General features: G+C 39.8%; 1 protein-coding gene across 2 annotated transcripts in view; it reads left to right on the top strand.

The window, feature by feature from the left end:
- The window catches only part of LOC150090528 (ras-like protein family member 12), a 58,225-nt gene that overhangs the window by 33,790 nt on the left and 5,952 nt on the right, over positions 1–18,483 (top strand). For both annotated transcript variants that reach the window (XM_090378634.1, XM_090378626.1), the window contains 2 exons: positions 1,163–1,236; positions 14,225–14,409. In XM_090378634.1, the coding sequence (XP_090234760.1) occupies positions 1,163–1,236; positions 14,225–14,409 (259 nt within the window). The remainder of the gene's footprint in view (positions 1–1,162; positions 1,237–14,224; positions 14,410–18,483) is intronic.

The raw sequence follows: 18,483 nt of genomic DNA, 5'->3' as shown, positions 1-18,483 counted from the left end.
ATATTGACTGTATTAATCAATCGTAAAACTTTTTGGGGTACGCTTCAAATTCCGTCAGGGTCCACCACGTGACATACTATCCTAGAACACCCAGATCAAGCTGAAATTCAAATTAATTCTGAATAAATCGCAGTACTTTACAATCAAATTTACAGTCACATTTTATAAGAATGTGCATTTCTGTCTGCTGCTTGGAGTCTTAATCTATTTTTGTGATCAGCAGCTGCTCTGACCCTCTGTGACAATCCCAGAGTATAAACGGGAAATACTTATATAAGATAACTTAGAATAAAGGTATTACGTGGTTAACCATCTCAAAAACTAAAAGACTAAAAAACTAAACTAAAAAACTATAACATGAACAGTCTTACACCAAAAATAATGTATCAAAATTTTTAATTCATTATCATTGGTATAAGACTGTCATTATCACTGGATGGTCAATTTTATCCACTTGGTGTCGTAAACTGAACTGTATGGATCGTGAGTGTCATTCAAAAATTCGGTATCCAGTATTTTAACTTTATAATAACCAAACAATTATTTCAGCGCCACAGCGGTGGTAGTGTCACCGAAAGAATATCATATTTTAATTATTTTTAGATACACTAAAGCAACTCGTGGGCATACACAGTGTGATCTGAATACTTGCGGGTAACCTTGAGTTGTGAGAAAACGGAAATTTAAACTTCTCCCCCCCCCAACTCTGTGTTCTTTGTTTTTCAGAACGACTGCAGAGTTCCCCATACTGTCGAGAATAACAGGCTCTGGCCGGGAGCTGGAACTCGCCTCAGCTGCTTAAACTTCCTATTTCTGTCTGTATATTTATAGAGTTCCATCGGAGTTCTGCGACTCCTTCCCCTTGTTTTGCCTGTAGCCTAGACCCAGATCTCGTGCCATTTGTTCCGTTGGAAGTTAATCTGCATCATCAAACACCTGTTCGTAGCAAGGGTGACAACCGAACTTTGCAATGCCAAAAGAAGATTCCACAATTGCAATCGCAAGCAACTTTGCTTCAACAAAACCCTTTTTTCTCTGCTTCTCTACCCCAGGTTTCACTATTAAAAGCCAGAGAGAGAGAGGACATGTTTCTCTTTGGATATAACTTTTTTTGGCTGTCTGAAACTAACCCTTTTATTTATTTATTTTTTTTCCTTCCTAGAAGACACATATAGCAAGATAGAAGTGGTGGACCAACAAGAAGTCATACTGCGTATCATGGACACTTGCGACAAGGTGAGTTTTCAGCTGTTTGTTGTTTGTTAGTTATTTGGTTTTTAGGAGCATTAGCAACTAAGGCCATATTGCTCCGGGAATATGAAGTGGTCACGGGTTCGAACCCCGGTCTAATCAATAAGCGTGTGCTACGCACTGCTGCTCCTGACCACCTGGCTACGGAGGAGCCCCGTCTCAGCTGTTTTTCACTGTTCCCTGTACAGTATCAACTGAAAGTCTGGACGAGCAAACCCGTGTCACCGTCACCCGTAGTTGTGTTGAATAGTTTTTTTAAACAACTTCGTACTTCTTTAAAGACCAATGCTCTTTAGCAAAAACATATAAAGAACAAAATCCATTTGGATTTTGTTCTTTGTATGTTTGTATATCACATAAACGTAAATAAATCGTGTTTTATTGTCGTTTTAATGTTGTCCTGACGTTTGGTTTATACTGTGTATTTTGTTTTCTAATTTATGTGATTTTCTGCAATAACAAATCCTGGGATGACACCAATTACTGTAAATATCGTAAATTTCCATCTCATGCGGCTGTTTGTGAGCTGTCTAAGGATACAAGGCAATGATCACAGTTATACAGGGTGTGTATAAATCACACGTGACCGCATTGCGCGTATATTCCCAGAATTCAAAATTTGTATAGTACAGCCTTTTTTAATTGATGTTTCTTTAAGAGATGTCGAAAGCGATCTCCCTTTGCTTGACGGCAGGTTTTGGCGTTATGTGTGATTTTTTTAAACACCAACTGCAACGTTTCTTTTGGGAATGCTACCAGTCACATACTGTATTTCCTTCGGTTTGTTCGATGTGTTCAGATTAATAGCAGAGACTACGCAGCGTCAAGTTTTCCAAAACTATGTTTCTTCGATTTCTTACTCTTTCAGAGTTGGCCCACTGGCCAGATTCTTTTAATTTCTCTTGCTCTGACTGCTTGGTCATAGCGCACCGGTTCATGAGGCCTCTTTATTGTGTATTGTATCTGTACAAGTGTGTCTTCGGACGATTTGCAGGCTGTGCGGGCGGATTAATTCAGGGGAGAACCCTGCTCACTCCGCCTGAGATCGTCTATCATGGTGTCAGTGGATTGTCGATTAAGCCGCAGTATATAGCCGATGTCGGCGTTTCTTCAGAGACTATAAAAACAAACATTCGCCTGATGTCAGTTCAAATTCCGATCTCAGTTGAGTGTAGCGTTTCGTGATGCAGGTATGAAGTTCCTGATGCCCAAATCGGTAATTCCTTCCAGCTGTTTGCGTGACCTGGAAGGAGAAACCAGATGTTATCAGTTTCGAACATTCATTCCAAGTCTGAACTTCGTCCTCGCAACTATTCAACCTTGTCGATCGCGATCTGACAGACAGAAAGAGAAAGAGAGGAACAATCCTCTTGTAGAAATAGTTTCAGCATCTTTCGGCTAATGAAGTGCCCAGTGTGAAGGAAACATCGGCTTTTCGCACCCTTTTTCGGAGTGACTTTTTTTTTGAGGAATTCGATGCAAAAGCACTTGAAACTCAACAACTTTTTTTTTTCATCGAAATCGAGTCTTCCAAATGTTTCCCATTATTTACAGAACATGATTCTGAAAATGAAAAAAAAAAAAATCCTTCTTGTTGAAAACTCGGGGGGAGGACAATAACTGTTTCAGTATGTTTCAGTAATGGATAGGAAACTAGACACCATCCTAACACAGCTACAACATATTAACAGACGACATAATCAAACAGCAAGCAACGTCAAGTACGAACTAGACACCCTGCCTACTCCTCCTTCACTATCTCCTGCCCCATTAATTGTGAAGCCCAACTACTGAACAGAAATATATGGCCCAGTGGCACCCTCGTTAAAAGATACAGAGAACAATCGACAAGGCCCACTACTAGTGCAGTGAACACCCTAGCAAAACAATAGCAATCAATGAACACCTCGCCAGTCTTCAAAGAAGATACAAAAGTCTCCATTTTCCTACAAAATGTTCGCAGCATATCCAATAAACTCCACACCTTGCAGAGTCTTCTAATAAATGCAGAACACTCATTTATCTGTCTGACAGAAACGTGGCTTCAAAATAATAAACAGCTGGACGCCCTGGTAGACAATTTAGGCTACAAGTGCATTGGTAGAGGGAGAGAGATCAAAAGGGGCGGAGGAGTAATGATGATATATAAAACCGACTTCCAGATTGTGCAAGAACAAAGCTCTAATTCAGATAACTTTGAAGCTGTTATCGCCACATTCTCCGGTGAGAACAGCAAGGTACAGCTTTGCCTCATCTACATGCCACCAGAACATACGAGAGAGATCAGAAATGAGTTCTTTACCTGGCTGGTATCAAACTTAGACGTAAATATTGAGACAATCATCTTAGGAGATCTGAATATGCCGTTACCGAGGAATAAAGATGCAAAAGCAGAGCTAGACGCCACAGTAGAAGCACTCGGAATGAAACAATTAACAACACCTGCGACAAGAGGATTACAACGCCTGGATTTAATTTATTTTAACGCGCAAGATGTTAACTTAATAGACAACTCCTTACAGTTTTCCTCCGACCACTCTGCGCTTTCAATGGAGGTTGCTCTTCGAAGACAGACTGCCGATCAGAACTGCGACACACATCAGGGTAATGAATCGAAGTTGATATTTTCCACAAAATATATTAAATCAGAGGTCATCTTGCAATGCTTAGCGCGATACAACTTTCAAAGTCTACATAAGATGTCCACTGAAGAAGCCACAGACGAGATTTCGCGGTTACTCTTGAATATCGCCCGTCTAGGAGCAGCGAAAATATTAAAGATCTCACACAGAGCGAATTCTTGGTTCACTCCAGAAGTTAAAGTTATGTTTAAAAAGAAGCAAAAGCTATACCGAAAGAGGAAAAGAACTGGACACCCGACTGATCGGACAACGTATAAATGCGAAAGGGCAAAGTTCATTCGACTGAAAAGACAAGCATACATTGAGGTTATTAAGGAAAAATTAAATAAAGGAAAGAGAATAATTAGCAAGAAAAAGAACAAAAAAGAAATGACGGACCAGCTGTTTAGAGAGTGGACAGAAGTCACATTCGGAAAACCTTTGAATGAAAAGCAGAAAAATTGTGAGGAAAACATCCGCGAGATGCAGAAAATGATTGAAAAACTGACGGATCCCACTGGCACTAACAAAACTAGAGCTAGAAACATATTACGTGAAATTAATATCAGCAGGGAAAACTTAAAGGAAGCTATTAACTCGCTCCCCAATAAAGCAACGATCGGGCCGGACCAGTTCCCGCTATTCATGATAAAAATATGTAGTGCTTACATAATCGACCCGCTCCACCACCTCTTCCAAAGAATACTAACTGAGGGGGTTATCCCGAAAACATGGAAGAGATATTACGTAAAACCAGTTCCAAAAATAAACAATCCTAAAACCAGTAAAGATTTCAGGCCCATCGCAATCGGATGCTCTCTGCAAAAAGTTTTTGAGAAAGCAATCCTCAACACCGTCAATCAGCACTGCTTTGGGGACAGGCCAGAATACTTACATTCTGTACTTCCTCGAAGGTCGACTATAACAAATTTAATGGAGACTCTACTCCGAATACAGCTAGCTTTAAACAATAAACAACAGTTGGACATCGTTTTCCTGGATGTAGCAGCAGCCTTCGACAACGTCTCAATTCCAGCTATAACAGTAATCCTCAAGGAGTATTTCCTCATTTCAGGAAGCACTTTAAGCATTCTCACTAACACCCTTCAAGAAAGACAAATTATCGCAATAAACGGGAAACAAACAGCAACTTACTGTATCTCTAGGGGAGTACCTCAAGGGGGCGTATTGTCCGCCACCTTCTTCGCAATAGCACTAGCCCCATTTTTAGCTCAAAACTGTGAGCAATTTATTACATATGCTGACGATTTGAAATTTTTTGTAATCTCCAAAGAACAAGAAACTGCACCCCACCTATCAGAGGAAGCAAACAAGGCAATCAGGAAACTAGAAGAATATCTGCACTACATTGGCTTGAAAGTTAATGAAAAGAAAACTGCCCAAATGACCTTCACCAATAAAAAGAAGAAAAATGAAATTACGATTTTCGTGAACAATACCAGAGTCCAAAAATCTCCCGCACATGTTGACCTTGGCCTTAAGTGGGATGAAGGATTAAACTTCATACCTCACTTCGAATACATTAGGAAAAAGACATACGCAGCACTCTGGAGCACCAGACAAGAACTCACCGGTCTCCGAAGCCCTCATCTCATGATCCAATACATCCTTAAATGCGTTACACCGATTCCGTTGTACGCATCGACTATCTGGTCATCGGCCCCCGAAAACAACATCAAGGCCTTCTTAGGAGTAGAATACTGGCTCCTCAGATGGCTAAACAAGATCGCCGGGAAACCGTTTACCATCTCAAGAGCAGTCTTGTCTGCCAATCTGGACATCACACCCTGGAAGTATATCATCACAACCAGAAACATCTTAACTCTGGCAAAGCTACTAACGGAGAGAACAGATGCGCCGAAAGTGGGAAACGTGATCACTCGCCCTCGGATGACACGACCGAGAATAAACAGAGAAGAACCAAGTCTCAAGTGCCAACTGACTCAATTGGACTCTCTGGGGAGATTTTTCCCAGCAAATACTGTGAATTATTTTAATAATTTAAATATAGATGCAGAGAAACTATGTACAGACAATATGTATAGGACAGAAATATTTGGTAATGTGTACCGGCAGGTACAAATATAATAAGAAGACTAATTTAATAATTTATATAATAATATTTAGCATTTAACAACCATTCGCAATTAATCCATTAACACATATTCTGTGTTTTTTCATCTCCAAATATTGTAAATAAGTTCATGTAAATATGCTTGTAAATACTGATATAATGTAACCACACCCTCTAGCCACGTGCTGTCCATGGGTGTCTCGTAAGAGAAATAAACAGATAATAATAATAATAATGTTTTGGTAACCCTTTATATTTGCTGTTTACTTTCCTCTTCAAAAAATAAGCATGATGCGGTTGGCGGACATGGTCAAGGCCCCAGTGCTGACTGCTGGCTTATTATGGTAGTTTTGAACCACGTGTAATAAATTGAGTCCCCAGTAGAAATCTTGGGCGGGACCCACAGTTTAAGGCCTGCTCAAACCAACGTGGGAGCGGGAAAGTAGTGAACTATCGAACATATGGCGGGCAGTGGCATGACTCACACCAGCGCTGGACGCGGGACTGCAGTGAACCTCAAGTGGTTCGCAGCATGCTCTATTTTCCCGCGTCCCCCATGTCTGTAATTATAGACAGGAAGGGGATTACAAGCCTTGCGAAGAAAAATAAAAATTTTCACAGGAAGTGAACATAAATCCAATTATGTTAATGAATTGATAGTTGAATTATTATTGATACTACGCTCTTATGTCGTGGTAGATTAATTTATTATTGAAACGATACAGTTTAAAGGAATGAACCATCTTATCTTCTTTTTGCTGAGAACTTCTCCAGGCCTGAAGACGTCCTCAGTAAAAAGAATATTCCAAACCTCTTAATGAAAAAAGTAACTCCAGTAAGTCCCAGTCAAAAATCAAATTAAAGTTAATATAAAATTTAAACTTGAATTTAAATAAGTAATTAATCATCAAAAATTATTATTATCGTTATTGTAATAATTATAACAATTTGGCAACTGTATTGGGACATTGTAATTTAATTTTATTTTATTTTAATGGGTTTAGTAGTATAACAATCAATTATTGAATAGATCATATGCCAATCGATCAGATCATGTTTAAAAATCCATAACAAATTAAAAAGGTTAGAAGGATTCATAAATATACTCTTAAATGTTTCTCGCCCTGCTACCCCCTTCTTAACCTCGGAACCAGCCCAATCTTCCCTCCATAATATACAAAATATGTCCCCTTAAAAGCGGGAAAACATTTTTCGTCAGCAGTCAATCGGCTGCGGCATCAACATTTGGAATTGGCCACATCTTTCTCTGTCTTGGTTAATGTCGTGTACCCACTTCCTTCCTCTTTGGCGCATTATAGCCTTAGATGCTAATGCGCCAATAAAACCAAACCAAACCAAACCAAACCTTCCTCTTCGACGATTGCTACCTTCGTTTTCAACCAAAACAAATAACAATTAGTGATTCTTCATCTGAAGACGGATAATAATCCATCTCGGAGATCTTTTCTCGATAACTACGTGTATCTGACTGAGAAAGCGGTATTGGCATCGGTGTGAGCAGTCATCCGAGACCCGTTTTGGGTTGAGCACCCTTATTGTTTTGCTTCTGGCTTCCAGCGGTAGCAGAATCGCTGGACCAGTACAGTCTTGCAATACTTTGCAAGAGATAGTCGATAAGCAAACCTTCAAGCTGTTTATTTATTCGTTCATTTTTTGTTACAATTCGGAAGTTTTTGGGACTCTCGCGCTCCCCTACCTTTCCAGCTCCGAATGAACGGACCTGAGAATATGAAGACCTCTGGAGAAGGTGGAGTGGGGGGGTTGTTAAAATTAGGACTGTTCTACGTGAAAAAAATTCCATTCGCAGCCTGTTCATCACTGGATCGCAAAATGCCAAACGGCGGAAAGAGGTAAATGCGTAAGAAGCGTCCCCCCCTGCCTGCATTTACGCGAAACGATAGCTGGCCAAGTGAGAATCGGTCGACTGCTTGGCAGCCTCTGAAAGTGCGTTCTTTATTTAAAAGACGTGCGGTTGATTGAGATGAAAGAAGGGGCTGTTTGCACGCACGCGGGTGGCACACTTAGTTCGACAGTCGTTAGTGTAGCGTCTGTAAGCAACGCTGAAATTTACGCCCCCGAACGGAAGAATTCGGGAAGTGGTGGCCACTAATGGGCATCTCATTAAAGTCGGCGGAGGTAGCAAACGCAGAAAAAACGGTGACGTTAGGCGGACGTGATTTGTTTAAACCTGCCCCTGTACTGTAACGGAATGATTAATCGGCGCTGTTGAAAGTCAAGTACTCATCTCATGCAATTACGCAATTCTCTTAGTGCTGCTGGAAAGGCATTTTCTCTCTCTCGTGTTTTCCATTTTCTTATCATCCGGGCTTGGCGGGGATATGCGCCTCTTCCACCTGCTATGTTTGGCCTGGTTTTTATTCATTTTTAAAAGATCAACGAGATCGGGACATCGGCTTTATCCACTGCGAAAAGGTGAAAGCGTTTTAGATTTGTGGTTTTACACAGCGGTTCGCTGTCCCTCTCCTATGAGCGTTTCCTTGGAATAAGTTAGACGTTTCAATTAGATTTAAAGGATATCAGGCAAATTGGAAAGAAGTAGATAAATATATGAAAATAGGGAGGTATTTTATTTTATTTTTTGATGACAGAAGAAGCTACATAAGATTTCTTCCTTGCATTAGTCTGCCATTTTAATACTAATACTGTACTTGGTTTTCTGACCGAGGAAAATATAAAGGGCACGTGTTATGTCTACGAGGGCGACTCCAGAACGTTGGTTATCAGATCCCACGCTCATAGGAAAACACGAAGCCAAACTTATGATCGCAAGCATTCCAGTTCCCCTGGGTCCATCTAGCGGTACCAGCAATCCTGCTGTGAAGGGCTTTCAGTTCCATCCCCGAAGGGGCCATCATAAATAAATAAAAATAAGAATGAAAATAATAAAATAAATAAATAAAAAACAAAGTTAAAAAGAAAAAGTAAATATCTAAGCCAACTGGAATGTTGTCAAGTTCCAATAACGACAAAAAAATTCCAATAACTCCGGAGTTATTAGAATCGTTAAACTATTGAAGAAATCGTTATGATGTTGAACTATTCTGAGTTTTCTTAGTATATGTGATACTAGCAGTAGCAAGAGTTATAGATCTTCTGGAGAAAAACTGATTGTGAAATCTTGAAAAATTTTAAATCAGCTCTAATCATCCATGAAATAGTTTTCTTTTCCGTGGATAAAAGGGTACAGTCATGAATCTCAAAGATCACTGTAAATGGGACAGTGACATAATAAATGTGCGAGTTCACATCTGGAATGAAGCTTTAATTGATCCTTCCTTTTGTAGAGTTATACCATCGAATTTGCCATAACTTTATTAATTCAATCCAGCAGCGATTCTTTTCTTACCTGGTGTTGATATTTATGTTTGTAATTATACCCATATTCCTCAGAAGGAATAAGTTTTCTTTTTTGTAGGTGAGACCTTTAGAAACTAGATGCAGGTTTAGTGACAAAACCCAGCTGACACTTGAAGCGCCATTGTTGAGACCGAAAAATGGCAAGTAACATGAATCTCTGCCTATTATGAGGTTTGGATTTTAACGTTTTTGACTTTGTGGAACCACGCACCAGCACTGCAAGCCAATAGGGACAAAAACGTAATAAATGTGTAGGGTTTACGCCTCAAATCCTATTCCTGTCTAAGTTTTTATTAACATTCTAGTACACCTTTAAATTGGCAACATGGTATTGACGTGAGAAGTAACTTTTAATTTGTCATCTACAATAAGCCTTATTTTCTGTCAGCATTGGAACCTATCAGCCATTTATTTTAACTTTTTGGTGGTCCTGCATAGTTTCTTTTTGGAAACAATCATTGGTTTTTGTAGGTGAAAGTTTAATTTTAGGAGTACAAGTCCATGCATACAGATCATTGAGAACGGTTTCTGCTTAATATTCTAATGCGGGGTGGGACAGACCCGCCGAAGCTGATGATTGTAGTCGTCTGCGTAGGTTATGGTATGGGTACTGTGAAAGTCAGGCAAGAGCAGGTGTCTAACACAATGTTCCAAACAAGGGGACCCAAAATAGACCCTTGGGAACCCCTTCAAGTGACCACTGTGGATGCGTTCTGATGCTTTGAGACCACAAGGCCTCTCTGTTTTGGAAATAACTTCAGACTAAGTGATGAAGCTGGATTCACCAAATCCCGTTTTATACAGTCTTCAAATTTAAAACATTTTAATCATTGGACATTGTGGACACTGTGTATTGCAAGTGGTCCCAGTTGTTCCCCACAAAATTACGAGAAGTGTCACTGTGCAGAAGCAAAATCTGCCCGAGCCAGATGATAGTGTGAGTAACGTGGGTATTCTGAATAGCATGTTATTCATCTGGCCGCTTATTTACTGGAAGGCCCCATCACCAGGAAGCAGCATTCGTTCACGGCACGAGGAGCTGGGCCAGATCAGTAGGGGACACCCAGGGACTCCGAAGCGGCCGTTTATAGGTTGCTTTGAACGATGCTGAAAAGATTGCACTAAAGGTCGTCCTTCTACAAACTGACGTCTCCTTATCCGAGAGGTCAACGTGAGAGTAATTCAATAAATGCATTTGTTTGCATGACTGCTAAATACGGTGATGTTCTTATATTTTCTTTATCTTATAAATCCCTTTGATTTGGAATATAACCAGAAAATTTTAATTTATTTTATGCCTACAGGCTGCAAAGAGAAACACTAAACAATTCGCAAGACTCGTGTATTATACAGGCGAAGAACATTAAAAACAGTAATTCAAGCAGAGATGTTTAAGAAACCTTTCCTGAGCATAGCAGAGATTGGAATGCGCGAAGATTTCCTTCTTTTTAAAGTAGTACATCGCGACACACAGGCGGGGGGAGGGGTGAGCTGGTAGTTCACTGCATGTTTGAGAGAAACGAAAGCGGGCTCTTATAAGTGAAAACACAACTTTAATATGGTGTAAGCTAGCAGTGGCGAATCTTTTCTGTACTGCGTACCACAAATAAATTGAAACGATAATTTTTGCTTTCCACAGGGAAAAAAAAATAAATAAATGGCTGACCAAAATTAGCAAGTAGTATCTATTAAATAAATAAATTTTCTGTTTATACTCCGGGATGACCAAACGGTCAGAGAAGTTCACAAGATAGACAGAATACAAGAAAAAGCACCGTATTCAGCAGTCACGGGTTTGAACTTTTTTTTTCTTTTTTTTTTTTTTTTTGTTGTATAGGAAACTTAACAATACAGTACTTCAAAGTTTCTAATGAGAACGTTGTCTGTATAATTCTGCACACAGTTAGCTACTTGTTTCACTCCATTTGTGTGGCTCATACTGTATATCTTAAAATAAAATACCTTTTTTTTTATTTATGGATAAATTTGATCGCTTATCCGTACATTTTCCTGTGTGCTATTTGTGTTATGCTTGTCATTCTTTTGCCATCTCTGGTGTAGCTTCCCCCTTCCCTTTTGGCTTTCATCACATCAGATAATATGTGCAAGCAAAAATTTCCACCATTTTTGGGAATTTTAATAGAAATATTTGTCCATTCCTCACAGGAATCCTTTTAACTCAGCTTATGAAGTCAGTTTCCGTGTTGGATTATTATAATGAGACGTTAACTGCGGACTGACTGTAAGCCAACCATTCCAGTGGAAGCACGGTGTTCTCTTCAAACAAGGTTAAACGCATATGCACGATGTGGCTGAGTGGTCAAGCGGAGGACTGCCGTAGCACACGTGTCAGTTGACTGCTGAATACGGTTAATGATTGTACTCTTCTCAGAATGATGAGTTGTAAACTCTGGCCTGGTAGTTGTGCTGGAGTATAAACAGAACATTTTTAACGGCGTAGTAGCCGAGTGGTCAAACGCAAGGGTACATTAGTGACTACTCCAGTTCAGTTTATTACAAGGATTAGGTTCTGAGGAAACTTGGGAAAGTATTCCATCCGCAATAAACAAGGAGCTATTACACGATAAAGTGCTGGCTTCTGTAGCTGAGATTCCTGCTTTAACTTATGACCAACAAAAAGTTAAACGCTTTCTGGCTGAAGCTCTAGACTACAGGTTGGACATTGATGAATTGAATAATTATATTAAAACTAGTATTGTTGGGATATTGCCTCCTCCAACTCAACCTATTGTTAAAACTCCAGTTGATCCTTACAATTTAAGTAGACGTCATCTGAGGAAAAGGAAATATGCAAAAACTCAACGCTTTACTACAAAAATCGAAAAAGATGTGGCTATAATGTTCTGGACCCAGTGAAGACGTCTGAAGAAGTGTTCGAATCTTCAGTGTTTCTCAAATTTTGGGAAGACGTCTTTTGTAGGGATAATTTATAAGAAGACTTGTATATTCCAGCGGGCTATGATAAAGATCCAATGATAAGGGAAAATCTTTATAAACTTATTACTAATGCTGAATTAAGAATTCGATCTGCTTTTCCTGCACTATCATCTAGTCCTGGTCCTGATTCTGACACAATTAAGATCCATTCTGTAAAAACCTTTGATTGATCTTATGCACATATTTTTATGGGTCAATTTTATTTCCCAGTGTTCGTTATGATGCATATACTATATTTATTCCAAAGAAGGCCGATTCAAAATTACCATCTGAATTCAGATCAATAACTGTCTTCTGTTATACTGAGAGCATATCACAAGATCCGTGCAAGCGGACTGTCATCTATGATGAAGTTGGATAACAGACAGAAAGCCTTTCTTACAATTGATGGAGCTGCCGAAAATACGTTTATTTTAAAATCATTGATCAACGTTGCAAGGAGCTCAAGATCCATTTAGCCTCTATTGATTTATGTAAAGCGTTTGATAGTATCTCTTTCCATGCTATTATTGTGGCGCTGCAGAGGAGACATTCATTTGCCTGAAACTTTTAATTTATATTTTTAAATTGCGCCGCTCCTGTGTTACCTCGATGGGGTTCAGAAGTGATTGCTTTAAGCTATGTCCAACTAAAGTGGTGCGACAAGGTGATCCTTTGTCACTTTTCGTTTTTAATTTTGTTTTAGACCAATTATTTTGTAAAATTTCCTCACATATTGGTTTTAATCCCTCATATATTTAAAGTCGGACAATAAATATAATATGAATGCTTTGGCCTTCGCTGATGACCTCATCCTGGCGGCTTCCACACAATCCGGGTTGCAGTGCCTTTTAGTTCGAGCGACTAATTTATTCAGTGCCAGGGGTCTTAGAATCAATGTTGAGAAGAATTGGACACTATCTTGGGTGGCCTCGGGTAGGCAGAATAAGGTCAAAGTAGAGCCCAAGAACTTCCTAATAGGTGAAGCCAGGTTACCTTCGGGCGATATTAATTGGACCTGGAAATGTTTGGCAGTAGTAGCCTTCGATGTCTCTGGTAAACCTTATTCGACTGTCACCTTGGGTGATCTGCTGGGGCGGCTTCAAAAAGCCCCGTTAAAACACCAGCAGAGGCACCTAACATATTGCTGTTGAGTCCCTTGTATGTAATACGTATTATGTTTTCTGCATTTTTATAGTTTAACCTTTTACTTAATATAGGGAATTTGTTAAAATAAAAAAAAAAAATAACAACAGTTCAAGTTCAGGTGATTACAATGGTGGTGTTCTTGTATTATCTGTATCTCTAACGTGTAGTCGTCCCACACAGTACATGAGTAGATTGTCTTGTACAGTGGTGAAACTATCATACCACCAGATTCGCCACCACGCGGGCATCCACAACAAACCAGCTGTGGGGCGAATCTGGTGGTATGGTAGTTTCACTATTGTACAGAACAATCTACTCATGTACCGTGTGCAAAAATCAGCAGTCCAATGCCATACTAAGAAAAGCATCTCCAGAACATTACAACAGGGGCGGGGCAAGCCGTCCCGAGACTGCATTGCACCTGGGCACCTGAAACTTACATACACATATGAAGAAAATTTTAAAGGGGCGCCACATACCCTAGGAACGCTCCCGCATTACAATTGTCACATTCCCCTGGATTCAAATCCTGTCGATGACACGAGGAAATTTTAGGGGATTTTTTTCAGGGTGTGGCTTTTTCTGGAAACATTTCAAGTTTCCAGAAAAAATTCTGGAAACTTGAAAAATTCAAGTTTTTCTTTGGGTTAAAAAAGAAAAGTATATTATATGAAATATTCAATCCTATTATAAAACGAATGTTGTGTATAGTGGAATTTTTAATCATTGTTTTTATGAAATCACTAAAACTTTTGTTTGGTTTTTCTTTCAGGAAGGCAAGGATCCGGATCGTTACTTGAAGTGGGCAGATGCCCTCATTGTGGTGTACAGCATCACTAACCGAGCCAGCTTCGAGCAAGCCCAACAGTATTTAGAGATGATAACCCAGCACGAGAGGGCAGCCGCAGAATGTCCTGTGGTGTTGTTGGGCAATAAAGTAGATATGGAAAGATACAGGTGAGTGTAGAAGGGAGGGGAGTATTGGACAGTGTTTATAACTCACTGTCCACTAATATGGGCAATGCGTTTGTGACACGGTGGCAGTGGTTTTCCACAAAAAACCACACTTAGTGGCACTGTGAAGATGCAAAACTGCAAAGCCAGATGAGTGAGTTGGGTTGGCATGTTTGTTGTTCACCTGGCCATTTTGTTACTGGGAGGCACCTTCCAACATCCGTTCATGGCAGGAGCCATTCCGGGACAGAAGAGCAACATATATGAGGCCGGCCAGGAGAAGAGCAGTGGCCTAAAGAAATAAAACAAAGGATAGAGAACAAGTAAGGGTGGATGACAGGGAACGCATCCCCCTGGCAAGCACAAAGAGAACCAACAGCAGGCACGAGCACCAAAGAAACATGGGCGGCAGATGTTATGAGGGTGGTTTATTTCTAGGACTACTGCTGCATTTGTTGCATGTCGAGTTCACCCAATGATACTTGAAACGTTCTTCTCTTGTTCCTGGTGTCGCTGTCGAATTGTCACTATTCACTCTGTCATTCTGCTTTCAAAAGGCCTAGATTTAATTCAGTCACCAGCCAAACTTGAGAAAGTTTCCCTTCTCAAGGAAAATTTCCTTTTGTCCGGACCGGAAGAACTGTTATGCGTTTTCTTCAAGGCGGCAATGTTAGTCGATCTCCGACAATGGCAAAATGATTTTCTCCCCAGAAACTCAAGATATTCCACCCCGAAGAACAAACCGACTCTAGAACAAAAGCAGGTTACAGACACGATGTTTTTATTGCTTACAAACTACCCTGTCTGATACTTATTTTAAGAGCAAGTAGTGGATTCCTATATCACTTAAATTCAGCTATCAGGAAGGCAACATCATAATAGATGTTTCAGACTGCAGCTTAATGGCAGAGAATCCTTTTCATACGTTGACAGCCAAATAGTGAAGCGCAACTAGGGCTGACAACACCCAGAGCAAATTAAAAAAATGGTACCCTTGGAAACTGTTCTTTTAAAATTTTTGCATTTTTTTAACCATAAAAAACACCACTACAGCCAAAAATATCAGAAGAAAACAAATCTCGGCAGCACTTGCAGGATTTAAAAGCTTCTTTTTTTTTTTAATGAAAACCCCAAACACGAAAGGTATCAAAACCTATAGTACTTAGTACCGTGCATGGGTTGAAGGAGAAGTATGGGGGGAGGGGGATGCCGGAAACTTTGCTTTAGAGAACTAAACATGGGTTTCACCACTTCAAGCCTCCAATAAGCAAAGTGGTGGTATTTCATGGTTGCATGACATAGTTTGTCATCGTACCTTGGAGTTTCAACCAAAGCTGATACAACACTTGGAAGTATGTGGCCGATGCAGATTGGAATTCTCAGAGGAAGAGTGCCTTGTCCTTAGAAGGCATTGACTCACCAGGACAGAGCCATGCATTACTTTTCATCAAAAGAGTCTGAAGACCAGTTGTCCTGCCAGATGGTGTACATTACGATCGATGATCTCATTTTGATACTGTACAGCCCGCAAATTCCTCGCAGAAATACGATTCCAGCAGCCAGTCGTTGCACTGATGAACTTTTATAGAAAGTATACCTGCATTAAAGCTCTCCTGTAGATTCACTAAGCTGTGATGCCTCCTAGAGTCAGATAACAGCCACCTTACGTGGTGACAATAGCTTTTGTTACCTCATTGCTTTCCACCATTTTTATATCAGTGACTGCATTTAAATCGATCGTATGAGCGATAAACATTAAGTATAGTTGCTCCAGAATCAAGATTTTATATGGTTACATAATTTTCATATATTGTTATAACTTGAGCCAGTTTGCATGCAATGTTAGGCCGAAGTTGTTTTTCATAAATGAATATTTGTATAAAAATGTATTTTTGTTTTTATGCTTGTTCTACTTGATTAATTTTTAGAAGTGTTAAATACATATATTTTATTTCAGTAGAAAAATCAGTAGAAGCCCTCTTAACCCACGCCCCCCCCCCCCCCCTCCAAAAAACACTCTGATGCTCAGTGCAGTGGCGTGGGCATCAGACAACTGTAAAAGATTCAAAAATAAGAAAGTCAAGGATTTTGTACTGTTTGTTTCATGCATAGTTAAAATTTTTGCTCCACTTTAAATAAACCAAAATTATAGAGATAGTAGACAATGCATTTTGGGCTGTGGTTTATGTAAGAAAGACATGGAATTCTAAACAGCAGCAATAAAGACCTTGGCCTTTCGTTAAGAGACTAATGGGGTACACTGCTTTACAGCAAGAAAAGGATGGCTCAGACATTAGAAAAAGCAAGGAGAGAGATTATACGCTGATCAGCCTGTTGCTCAAAAATTTTCAGGTTGGCAAACAACTCTTCAATATGGACGAAATATGTAAATTAAAAATGATCAAACGAGGGCAAAATGGCAGCGCTTGCAGTAGCAGAATACAAAAAATCCAGAGAATCACGATAGCTGCTTGCAGTTTCCTGCCTATACAGCATCAGCCAAAAGAAAAGAAGGAAAAAAAAAAAAACATTTCCACTTCACCCATCCAGTCACTCCAAATGTTTTTCTAGTTCAGCCTTAAATTTATTTAAGCTATCAACTTTCTCACTACCAGCTGTCTGTTCCAGCAATCAACTACCCATTGGCTAAAAGTAAACATCTGCACATCTATTCAGCAACTGTCTTTCCTCAGTTTGAATCCATGCGCCCTCAGATTCTTAGTCTGTGCAAGAAGTATCCCGTCACAATTCAAGGCCTTATATACCTCAATCAGATAACCTCGCAGGTGCCTAGTGTATAGATACTGCAACTTGCAGAACTTAAGCATTTCCTGGTAAGAGAACCACTTAGCTCCCCTTCTTTGTACTCGTTATGCCAACTCTACATCCTTCCTAAAATGAGGCCTCCAGACCTGTATACAGTACTTAAGGTGTGGCTGACTCATGCCTTATACAAGGGGATGATCACCTCCTCGTCTCTACTAGCAAAATTCCTACATATCATTGACAAAACTCCATGATCTGCTCTGGCAGCCTGTCTGCACTGTCAGAGAACTTCATATCTGACTGCACCATTACCACCCAGGCCGTTTTCATTCTCCACCTCCCTGAGTACGTTTCTCTCGGGTTACTGCTACCCATATGCCGTACTTTGCATTTGTCAATGTTTAACTTCAGTTGCCACTTCTGCCTAACTTTACTAGATCCTGTTGCAGTAGCATACTGTCCTTAGTGTCATTAACAACCTTTGTATCATCTGCAAGCATTGACATTAAGCCTGATATACCTTTATTGATAAATAGACAAAACAATGGACCCAAAACCAAACCCTTTGCCATACCACTCCAATTTGTATTCCAATGTGCAATAGTATCAAAAGCTTTCCTGAAATCCAAGTATATGAAATTATTTTTAGCATCCAGTTCCTTTGTGACCAAAATTGGTCAGACAAGACTTTCCCTTAACAAATGCATGCTGGCTGAATTATTACTGTAGTATTGTCTAGGTGATCCCGCATCACCTCTTTAACCAGTGACTCCATTATTTTTCCTGGAACAGAAGTTAAAACTAACACATCCATAATTATTTGTGTAACCCTTTGTGAACTAAGGACACATTTGCACTTCTCCAGTCCATGCAGACCTCCCCTGCATCCAGAGATGCTCTCATAATTATGGCTAAGAGTTTGCTTACATCCCTTGCTGCCTCCATTATAAATGGATAGATTCCATCTACGGCAGGTGCCTTTTTTTTTTATGTTTAACTTCAACAATTTCTCCTGCACTTTGCTCAATTATCACAAAAAGTTTGTGAAATACTTCTGGCCTCTATCTGGTTTGATATTCCATTGCTTAACTCCTCATGTGTGAATGTAGATGCAAAATACTCATTGTTTTTCGGCTACTTGAGCAGGATCAATAGTCGAAACATCTATGTCTGATTCAACCCCTTCCTTCTAGAATTTATATAAGTAAAGAACTCTTTGCTCTTTTTATCCTTTGCCAAATATTTCTTATAATCTACCTTTGCCTGCCTATCCTCCTTTGTAACTTACAGACTGGCTTATATGTCGTAGGC

Source organism: Mastigoproctus giganteus, chromosome 1, assembly GCF_048544385.1.
Source record: "Mastigoproctus giganteus isolate SK-2022 chromosome 1, ASM4854438v1, whole genome shotgun sequence".
NCBI classification, from domain to species: domain Eukaryota; kingdom Metazoa; phylum Arthropoda; class Arachnida; order Uropygi; family Thelyphonidae; genus Mastigoproctus; species Mastigoproctus giganteus.
This window is presented reverse-complemented; position numbering and strand designations above follow the sequence as displayed.